General features: G+C 42.1%; 1 protein-coding gene across 2 annotated transcripts in view; it reads right to left on the bottom strand.

The window, feature by feature from the left end:
* THSD4 (thrombospondin type 1 domain containing 4) overlaps nt 1–12,065 on the bottom strand; it is a 1,135,048-nt gene that overhangs the window by 630,655 nt on the left and 492,328 nt on the right. For both annotated transcript variants that reach the window (XM_073586946.1, XM_073586947.1), the window contains one exon: nt 3,848–3,981. In XM_073586946.1, the coding sequence (XP_073443047.1) occupies nt 3,848–3,981 (134 nt within the window). The remainder of the gene's footprint in view (nt 1–3,847; nt 3,982–12,065) is intronic.

Below are 12,065 nucleotides of genomic sequence, written 5' to 3'. Positions count from 1 at the left end.
AAGAATGAGACTTGAGTGAATTCCCATTTTTTATCAATCTCCCTCCTTTCATAGAGAAATGTCCCTATTTTCGTCAATAAACATTGATATGTATTTCTATATCAGTATATGGATAAATAATAATTGGCAAATGAGGTCATGACTAAGAATTTTCTAATGCCTAATTTCCAAGATCACAGTTTGCTGTCAGTAATGTGATTATCATGTGTCCTAAACTAATCTTACAGCTGTAGTTTGTTACTTCTATGTAGTCATATGTGAGTTAAACACAGAAAACTATTTTTCCTGTCCAGGACTCGATATAGAGCTACTACCAGCTATGGTACATTGGGAAAAAACAGAGGATACACTATTTGAATATACCCAGAAATGTTTCCATTTTCTGACAGCATGCAGAGGAAAATGTAAAGACTAGAAACAAAATGCTTACCAGAAGGGTGCACCTTTGTATAGATCGTGATTCATCACTGCCTTTGAGGATGTTTTTTTTCTAGTTTTTTGTATTTTGGGTCTTTTATTTTGTTTGCACCCTATTTATTATTCTATGCTTTATTTTTCAGTCTATTTTATATGTGCTTGCCTATTAGTTTTTGTTTTCCAATTTGAGTGGACTCTAGCAATTCCAGGTGTTTTAGGGTGACATATCAAATGCAACTTTTTAAAAATTTGCTAAATTTTGCACAAGTTCACTCCAGTCCCTCCCCTAATATATTTTCGAGAACGCCAGTACTCTTGCACTGTTTTTATAACTGACAGCAGAATCAGAATTAGGTCCGGCAGTGAGTCAGGTCCAGAAGCGCGGTTATTGCTGCCGCTCTCTATACACAGAGCAGTGACTGAACCTGCGCCGGCACCACCCCTATGACTGAAACCCGAACACTGCAGGTAGGGGGAGAAAGTTAATTTATAGCTGGAAGAAAACAAATTCGAAAGTTAATTTATAACTGGAAGAAAACAAATTTGCAAGATGACTTCACCACATTCAAACAGGCAACACTCGATTTCAAATCTGCCCTCACCTCTGCTAAATAGGCCTACTTCACAACCCTTGTATCTTCCTTATCTTACAACCCCAAACAGTTATTCAATAATTTTAACTGCCTCCTCCGCCCACCACTGCCTCCTCCAACCTCCCTCATCTGCCGAGGACTTTGCCACACACTTCAAAAACAAGATTGACCAAACAAGGCAAGTCTTCATCACTCAACCACCACAACCCCTTTGTATACCAGACCAATGCCCAAACCCCATAACCTCACTCTCCAACATCACTGAAGGGGAGCTTAATCATCTCTTCTCCAAATCGTACCTCACAACCTGTGAACTCGACCCCATCCCATCCCACTTCCTCTCCAACCTCACCACCACACTTATCCCATCCCTAACCCACCTCTTCAACCTATCACTAACGTCCGGTACCTTCCCTTCTGCTTTCAAACATGCCACAATCACGCCTATCCTTAAAAAGCCACCCTCGATCCAACCGCTATCTCCAGCTATCGCCCAATATCGTTGCTCCCATTCGCTTCCAAACTCCTGGAACAGTACGTCCATGCTGAACTTTCCTCCCACCTATCATCTAACTTGCTCTTTGACAATCTACAATCTGGTTTCCGCCCCCATCACTACACTGAGACAGCCCTGACCAAAATTACTAACGACCTACTTACAGCCAAATCAAATGGACAATACTCTATACTCCTGCTTCTAGACCTGTCCTCTGCATTCGACACAATTGACCACTGCCTCCTACTACAGATCCTCTCCTCCTTCGGCATCAATAGCCTTTCCCTATCCTGGATCTCCTCATACCTTTCCAATCGCACATTCAGCGTCTCCCACTCCCACACCACCTCCTCATCCCATCCTCTCTCTGTTTTAGTCCCCCAAGGCTCTGTTTTAGGACCCCTACTCTTCTCAATCTATACACTTGGTCTGGGGCAACTCAAAGTCCCACGGATTCCACTACCACCTTTATGCTGATGACACCCAGATCTACCTCTCTGGCCCAGACGTCTCCGCTCTGCTGTCCAGAATCCCAGAGTGTCTATCAGCCATATCCTTCTTCTTCTCCTCTCGCTTCCTCAAGCTCAATGTGGACAAATCTGAACTCATCATCTTTCCTCCATCTCTCAGATCTTCCTTACCCGACCTAGCTATAAAAATTAATGACATCACACTTTCCCCAGTACCGGAAGTCTGCTGCCTCGGAGTAACCTTTGACTCTGCCCTGTCCTTCAAACCACACATCCAAGCTCTTTCTACCTCCTGTCGCCTCCAGCTCAAAAATATTTCCAGAATCCGTCCTTTTCTCAACCTTCAGTCTACTAAAATGCTTGTGAATGCCCTCATCATCTTCCGCCTCGACTACTGCAACATCTTTTTCTGTGGTCTCCCTGCTAACACCCTCGCACCTCTCCAGTCCATCCTTAACTCTGCCGCCCGACTATTTCATCTCTCTCCACGCTACTCCTCCACTTCTCCTCTCTGCAAATCTCTTCACTGGCTCCCATTCCCTCAGCATATCCAGTTCAAATTACTAATGCTGACCTACAAGGCCATCTATAACCTGTCTCCCCCATATGTCTCTGAACTAATCTCCCGATACCTTCCCTCACGTAATCTCCGGTCCTCCCAAGACTTCCTTCTCTCCTCCACACTTATTCGCTCCTCACCCAACCGCCTCCAAGACTTCTCCCGAATAGCCCCTATTCTCTGGAATTCTTTGCCCCAACAAGTCCGACTATCAACCACATTTGGATCCTTCAGACGGAACCTGAAAACCCACCTCTTTAAGAAAGCCTACAGCCTGCAATGACCCCGCTACCTCCTTCTCTCTCACCACTACAAGTGATATCACCTCAACCAACACCGGAACTGCTGCAACCCACCAACCTACTGTCTCCTTCCCCACCATCCTGTAGCATGTAAGCCCGAAAGGGCAGGGTCCTCTCTCCCCTCTGTATCAGTCTGTCATTGTTAGTTTGTTTACTGTATGTGATATCTGTAATTTGTATGTAACCCCTTCTCGTGTACAGCACCATGGAATCAATGGTGCTATATAAATAAGTAATAATAATGATAATAATAATAATTCTCAGCAGTGGGGGTCTAAGTGCCAGCATCGGGCAGGTTCACAACGCTATTAACCTGCAGATTGACCCCATATCTGCAGGTTAACAGCATTTTTTCACTTGACAGGTTTGCTTTAAACAGCATAGACACACACATTGCTGGATATATAACATACACTGACTTGACGTATACACAATAGTGCAGATCCCAAACTGATATCATTAGGAAATTAAGCCACAATGATTCAGCTACAACTACACCTAAATCGACACATAAAGTCCTAGATATCTGCATGCAGAAAGAAATAATATATGGAAGGAAAACATGCCTTTTACGTTGATCCAATAAAGGATCACTTATAATTTACAACAAAGTATATACTAATGGAATAGTGAACAGAGAAAAAACACAGTGCACTAAGGGACCCTGTTAGCTCATTGTGCCCGAACCATGAGCTATTGCAGCTGTGCAAGTTTCATTCTGAAATGCCGGGGTACTTCTGAGTTAACATTTTGTAAAGCCAGCTGGGAAATATGCGTTTCAGATATCCAGTCTGAGGTTGGTCCCTGGTGACATCTCCTCACCCTGCTCTAACTTATCTGATAGGTCTGTCTCTAAACATACAGGGAGATATCCGTTAGACATAAGAAAGGGCAGGAAGAAGCTGTCCAATTCATGCTGCTCTTTGTTGAGTAAATCATCCGATAAGTTCCCTTTAACAATAGATGACACATAGGTTGCTATGGGTATAATAAATAGAATTATCACTTACTTTGCACTGGCCGGATACGCATACTGCCGTCCCATTGTGGTCACACACTGTCCCATCTATTACTTTTTCAGCTTGCCTCACGTAGAACCTGTAGCCCATCGCCCGACATGTCAGTTCACACTTCAGAGTGTTTCCTAGAAAATTAAATCAGATTCTTTTAGGCTCAATTACATGTTCTTTTTACTAAATTACATGTTCTAAAGATGCTCAATAAGTGATTATCACAAATGCATGGATATCAAAATAATGAGCATCATCTTTTCAGATCATATAAAAGCCTTGACAGGCTGCAATGCACATTTCAACCCCTGGGTGGCCACCCAGTGACTCATCCAGTATAAATTCCTCAAAATTAAAAGTACAACACCAAGGAGAAAAAGTTGTGAAATTATGGAAATCACAGGATCGATAGATATAGAAAATGATATCCAAATGGAGAAATAGTGGGAAAATTTTTTTTTTTAAAAATCTCGATTTATTCAGTATCAAGTAATAATAATATCATCTGTTAGCCATGCATGTCTCCGTTTTTTACTTCCATGTGACATCTGTGTGACATTTGTTGTACATCAACATTTTAAAATGTATTAGGTGAAATACACTTTCCTAAGATAATAATGGCAACGTATCTGTAAAAAACACATGCTACAAAGATGATCCATATGGGACCTGATTTTTTTCACACACCCATAAACTTGTATAAGGTGATTCTTAACCCGTATTCAGACGGAAATAGTGCAGGCAGATTATTTTGGTCACACGGACATTTTGTCTATGTGAAAAATACGTCATTGAATGGTCCAATTGGATTACATTGGTCAGAGTGCTGTCCGATTTTTCCTCAGACGGCACAATCCTGTATAATATGCTCATCTGAACGAGCTTTTACGCTACATCCACAGATCGGTCTGAGTGTTACCATTTGTGAGAGATGGACTGATTCTTCTCTCAGGTGTCATTCTAGTTGCATATGTTACTTTTTCACTGAAGCAGGTAGACTTTTTTCCATTGACTCTTAGCATTGGATCATCAAAAAATAGTGAAACTAAGATGGTAAACTGTGTTAAGACACATTCACCCATTCAGTATTTGGTCAGTATTTCACCTCAGGAATGGGTGAGAAATACAGAAGTGGTGATGTGTTTCTATTATACTTTTCCTCTGATTGATCCACCCCTGGTTTTGGCTTACAAATGCTGAGGTAAAATATTGACCAAATACTGAACATATGAATGGGGCCATACTCTGAGGAGAAACGGATCTGTTTTTCAAACTGATGTGGGCTTGGATCAATAAAACTGTATGTGTCAATGTTTCGTCTCTTTTTAGTCTCTTTTTTCTTCTGTCACACAGATATGTGAACGCAACCTTAGGGCTGTTTCAAATGTCTGTGATAATTGGTCCAATGTCGGATCCCAATACATGGGATGACCGCACATCTCCTGACCCGAGCTTGACATCTTCACAGAAATCTATGGAGCTGTCACGCCCGGGTCAGGAGATGTGCGGACAGCCCGTGTATTGCGATCCGACATCTGACACAGCCCTTTGTGGAGACAGTGTAGATTATCTGAAGGGTCTGTGCAGTGAGAAATTGGTTTTAAAGCAAATTAATAGGAAATGTATTTTACCGTAAATAGATATTTTCCTCCTTGGTAATTGGTTATATCTAGTAAAGACACTGAGAACATAGGAATGCTCTCCATGTTTGTACCCAGGAAATTCGCATGTGTGGTGCTTTCTCTTTAGCCCTAACACTTCACTAGGGGTCACTTGAGTGAGCAAATAATGAAGTTTAGATGAGCAGTCGTGTCTGCACAGGACATCGATATAATCAGATTTCACCATCATCCTAAATAAGCTTGCTCAGCTATGAAAAGACTTGATGAATGATTTATTAGCATGTCAATCATTGCAAGTCCTGAAAAACACGAGTAAGCGATTATGATTGCTCTACTTACAGGATTAAACAAGTGGGAAAAGTACTCTCCATCGCAAATGATGAAGATGCTCTGATGTGTCGCCAGTAGTGTTGAGCATTCCGATACCGCAAGTATCGGGTATCGGCCGATACTTGCTGTATCGGAATTCCGATACCGACTTCCGATATTTTTTCAATATCGGAATTCGGCATCGGAATCGGAAGTTCAGTTGATTGACGGCCTGACGTCATCATGATGCGCGGTGTGTGCGCATCATGATGTGCCGTCATTTCGGGCCTTCCGGGGGTCTCTGCCGGCCTGCCGGGGGGCTGTGCCGGCCTGCCGGGGGGCTGTGTGGACTGCCCGGGGTCTCTGCCGGCCTGCCGGGGGGCTGTGCCGGCCTGCCGGGGGGCTGTGCACCCTGTGGGGGTCTGTACCGGCCTGCCGGGGGGCTGTGCCGGCCTGCCGGGGGGCTGTGCTGATGTCCGGGGGTCTGTGCAAGCATCGTCCGATGGGACTACAAGTCCCATCGGGCGATGCCTGCTACCATGACAGTGATTGACACATTAGCCAATGATGGGACAGTAGTAGTCCCATCATCCGGCTAATGTGTTAAATGTTAAAAAAAAAAAAAAAATACTACATACATACTACATGCATGCTACATACATACTACATGCTACATACATACTACATACATACTACATACATACTACATGCATGCTACATACATACTACATATATACTACATACATACTACATACATACTGCATGCTACATACATACTACATATATACTACATACATACTACATACATACTGCATGCTACATACATACTACATACATACTACATACATGCTACATATATACTACATGCTACATACATACCACATACATACTACATGCATGCTACATATATACTACATGCATGCTACATACATACTACATATATACTACATGCATGCTACATACATACTACATGCTACATGCATGCTACATACATACTACATACATGCTACATATATACTACATACATACTACATATATACTACATGCATGCTACATATATACTACATACATACTACATATATACTACATGCATGCTACATATATACTACATACATACTACATATATACTACATACATGCTACATATATACTACATACATACTACATATATACTACATACATGCTACATACATACTACATACATACTACATGCTACATACATACCACATACATACTACATACATGCTACATATATACTACATGCATGCTACATACATACTACATATATACTACATGCATGCTACATACATACTACATGCTACATGCATGCTACATACATACTACATACATACTACATGCTACATACATACCACATATATACTACATACATACAATACATTCATACAATACATACATAGACATACAGTACATATAACATAGAGTAACATACTTACCAATACTTGTCACATTGTTCCCCGAAGCCATTGTCTTTCCGGAATAAATATTAAACATAACAAACCACAAAAATACTCACCCACGATCCGAAGCAGTCCACGAGTGTGTCCCACGACGATCTTGGGTAGAGAACTGCAGCATCAGATGATGCTGCCGTTCTCTACGGGCTGCAGGAATCCAATGACGGAAGGTAGGTATCCTTCCGCACTGTATTCCTCCGCCTCCGTCATTGGATTCCTGCAGCCCGTAGAGAACGGCAGCATCAGCTGATGCTGCAGTTCTCTACCCAAGATCGTCGTGGGACACACTCGTGGACTGCTTCGGATCGTGGGTGAGTATTTTTGTGGTTTGTTATGTTAATATTTATTCCGTAGACGACAATGGCTTCGGGGAACAATGTGACAAGTATTGGTAAGTATGTTACTCTATGTTATATGTACTGTATGTCTATGTATGTATTGTATGAATGTATTGTATGTATGTAGTATATATGTGGTATGTATGTAGCATGTAGTATGTATGTAGCATGCATGTAGCATGTAGTATGTATGTAGCATGCATGTAGTATATATGTAGTATGTATGTAGCATGCATGTAGTATATATGTAGCATGCATGTAGTATATATGTAGTATGTATGTAGTATATATGTAGCATGTATGTAGTATGTATGTAGCATGCATGTAGCATGTAGTATGTATGTAGCATGCATGTAGCATGTAGTATGTATGTAGCATGCATGTAGTATATATGTAGTATGTATGTAGCATGCATGTAGTATATATGTAGTATGTATCATGTAGTATGTATGTAGCATGCATGTAGTATATATGTAGCATGCATGTAGTATATATGTAGTATGTATGTTGCATGTAGTATGAATGTAGCATGTATGTAGTATGTAGTATGAATGTAGCATGAATGTAGTATGTAGTATGAATGTAGCATGTAATTTTTTTTTTTTTTTTTTTTTTTACATTTAACACATTAGCCGGATGATGGGACTACTACTGTCCCATCATTGGCTAATGTGTCAATCACTGTCATGGTAGCAGGCATCGCCAGATGGGACTTGTAGTCCCATCGGACGATGCCTGCACAGACCCCCGGAGCCTGCACAGACCACCGGCAGGCCGGCACAGCCCCCCGGCAGGCCGGCACAGCCCCCCGGCAGGCCGGCACAGCCCCCCGGAGCCTGCACAGACCACCGGCAGGCCGGCACAGACCACCGGAGCCTGCACAGACCCCCTGGCAGGCCGGCACAGCCCCCCGGCAGGCCGGCACAGCCCCCCGGCAGGCCGGCACAGCCCCCCGGAGCCTGCACAGACCACCGGCAGGCCGGCACAGACCACCGGAGCCTGCACAGACCCCCTGGCAGGCCGGCACAGCCCCCCGAAAGGCCCGTACAGACCCCAGAGAGGCTGTACAAGGGCAGGAAAGGGTTTTTCTTATTCCGATACCGGAAGTCCCATAGACTTGAATGGGACTTCCGGTATCGGAATCGGCGATACCGATACTTTTTTTAAAGATCGGCCGATACCATCCGATACGATACTTTGAAGTATCGGATGGTATCGCTCAACTCTAGTCGCCAGCTAAGAAACTGCATCATTGTCAGCAACATATTACACATATGACATATACACTGTGCCTCTTACAAAAGAATCCCCATAACCACATCAGTTTTCCAGCAGCTGACACAAGAGAAAAAGGGATAAAATACATAGATCTGTCCCTAGATTTCCAAATACAAACTATATACATTATTAAACAGATTTCTCATACCTGATGAGACAAGTGTATTTACTTTGAAAAGTGGTGACAGAATGGCTGTATTATCAGGATACTATTGTTGATTTACAGTAATTGTTATTTCATAAATAAATAGTACACATAAAACCAAAACTAATTTTAAATAAGTAGATATGAACAGTTACATCCATTTCTCTAGCAGTCACTACAAGAAATAACAAACATTCCCTACAACCAATACTGACGGATTAGGTGCAAATGCAGTAATTTATGCGATTTTGATCAACAAGCTGATACCCTTAGGGAGCAATTTACTAACCAATGCTACCCTTAAAGCTTAATCAAGCATACTTTTATGATTAGGTAACCGAGGACGATAGCAGGGGAATAGACTAGGCAACCAGATAACCACAGAGGTTGGTAACTTAGCGGATTGCAGACCCCTAAACTGACAACACAACTAGAATTAGCCGTGGGACGTACCCACGATGCCCTAGACGCCTCAGCACAGCCAAAGAATTAACTAAGCTTAAAGAGAGAAAAGGGAAAGCTAAACTGCCCCGGAGTAGAACCCCAAAGGAATAGATAGCCCCCGAACATATATTGGCGGTGAGACAAGATGAGGCACAAAACACAGGCAGAAAATAGAGTAAGCAAATAATGGGGCCCAAACTGTCTAGATAGAACAGGACAGGAAAGGATACTGTCTGCAATAACGCAAAAAAACCTAAAAAAAATTCAACACGTCTGATATGCAAAAATACTGAGGCCACACGACCTCTCCCCCACTAAATCAGAACTCTGGTGTGAACTGGACGCAAAACAAAAGATACTGATATAACAGGGGATTAGAAATACTGAAAAGACTGATATGAGCTGTGGCATATGGAACAGAGTCCAGAACAGGTCCCAGCAGAGAACAAGGCTGAACTCACACCAGCAAAGCAGAAATCAGAGGAAAGCAAAAATTGGATCAAATGCAAAAAGATTCAAGCAGACTAACTTATCTGAAAGATGCAGGACAAAGCAAGAGGCAAGCAGACTTTCAAAATGCTCAGGAAGAAAACCAAATCACCGGCTACCACTGAGGCAAGGTTGCTCACTTAAATCTCTCCAGTCTGTAACACCTGACCTCCAATCATCCTCCTCAGGTGATTGAATTCTGTCAGCCAGACCAGCTCCAGTGGGAGCCCAAACTCAGAAGCTAGGTCAAAAGTGTTCACAACAGCGTACCTTTCAAAGGACACAGCAACAATGCTTGGGACCCAGATCCCAGGACAATACAAAGGAAACAAATGAGTTTGCAAGTAACTTTATAACTATTTTTAATTCAGCTCATTTGACTCTAAGAAAAGTGCTTCAAAAGCATTGGCACATTGACCAACTGTGAGTTACTTTCAGAAGGGCAACCACTTCCAGAAACATACTAGCACCAGGTCGCCTTAAGTTCTTTGGAAATAACTTGAAACAGAAGACCTTGATCACGGAGCCTCCCCGCAGTTTTAAATCCAAATCAAAGCAAAAAAATGTCTCTGCTGCAAATGCATTTACACAATTTTTTAAGGTCAAGTAAAACAAGGGAAACCTTCCCTTTAAAATCTTATATGACTTTCCAGACCCAATTCATAGTCTACATTACTGAGTGTAAAAGCGTGATGCAGTACATTGGTGGGACAAAGCAAACTTTACACAGAAGGCTTAATTCACGTGGAGCTAATATCACCAAAGGCTTTATGTATCATGGTCTCTCCAGACATTGTACCAATGAACATGGCAAAGACACTGCATGTATTTCTACTGTCCCAATAGAGTTTATTTCCCCTGAAACCACCAACCATTTGGAGATATTCAAAAATAAGGAATTTATTGGACCTATAGTGTCACAATTCTGTTGCCAGAATACCCAGCGCCAGGTGCTCCTTTCCTGTCCCTAATGCTAGGGGCACACTAGCTATCCCTGCTCCCCAGATTACTTCTGATGGTGATGACACCGAGTCCACGAACCTTAGTGACCTCCTGAATCAGCCCTAAATCTGTTCCCCCTCGCCATCAAGGGATGTGTGGAGTATGTATATACACAAACCAGATTAACAAGGGAGGATGTACAGGGATAAATGAAAATACCTGACATACAAATATGCACTCACAGACAACAGAGAGGAACATCAAGGAGAAAAGGGAAGTAAACAAAATAGGAGGAAGAGAAATCATATACATCAGAAACACCAAGCAACAATCACAGAGGAACACTCCAAACCCCTCTACCAAAAACTCCAAACCAGGCAGTACAAGTCTAACAATCCAGATTGCCAGAGGCAAATATATATAGAAGAGGGAAGTGGCCAACACTGAACAGCTGAGATCATCCAAGCAGGAAAGCTTCAGATACTCTCAGCTGAACAGTTTAATTCCTGCACTGCTAACAGAAACCTGGTGGTGTGGTTATATCTAGATAGTGTCAGTGTCATCTGTTTTTTCAGAGACTTGGTCTGAAAATATGGTCAAGTGAACTTGGCTTTACAATGAAAGAGATAATGAGTCCAAGTGAATTCAATGACAGCTGTGACTTGTACAACTGTCTGTCTGCGATCTCCACAGCGGGTCAGATGCTGTAAAGCTGTCTATCAGACTAGGTGGGTGGAGAATGAGCTTAAATGTTCAAAACAAATTCCACAGTCATGCTGATAAGGTTTTTCAACTAAAGCACTCCTGCTTCATTAGGTCTAAGAGATCTAATTAATAATATCTGCATGTTGCAGCATAAACACTGGTGGCAAATCTGCTTTGATGGCTCGCTCATACCATTATATAAATCAGTCGAGTAACGTCTTTTATTTTTTTAACGGATAGCACTCGGACCAGGTATCTTATTCAATGAGGCAGTGCTGAGGACCGATTTTTTTCTCTGGCAGAATCTGTCAGAGAAAAAAAAAATCACTCAAATCGTATGGAAGCGATAAAAAAAACATCGGATACCATATGGGACCCTAGTACAGCATCTGATTTTTACGGATACATAAGAAACTGTAAATGATTAATAGCTGATGCTGCTGTAAAAAGCAGACTGTATACAGATAACAAG

The sequence above is a fragment of the Dendrobates tinctorius genome, unplaced genomic scaffold (assembly GCF_039654945.1).
Source record: "Dendrobates tinctorius isolate UK_male_01 unplaced genomic scaffold, ASM3965494v1 ptg000097l, whole genome shotgun sequence".
NCBI classification, from domain to species: domain Eukaryota; kingdom Metazoa; phylum Chordata; class Amphibia; order Anura; family Dendrobatidae; genus Dendrobates; species Dendrobates tinctorius.
Note: the sequence above shows the minus strand (reverse complement) of the source record. Positions and strands in the feature narration are given on the sequence as shown.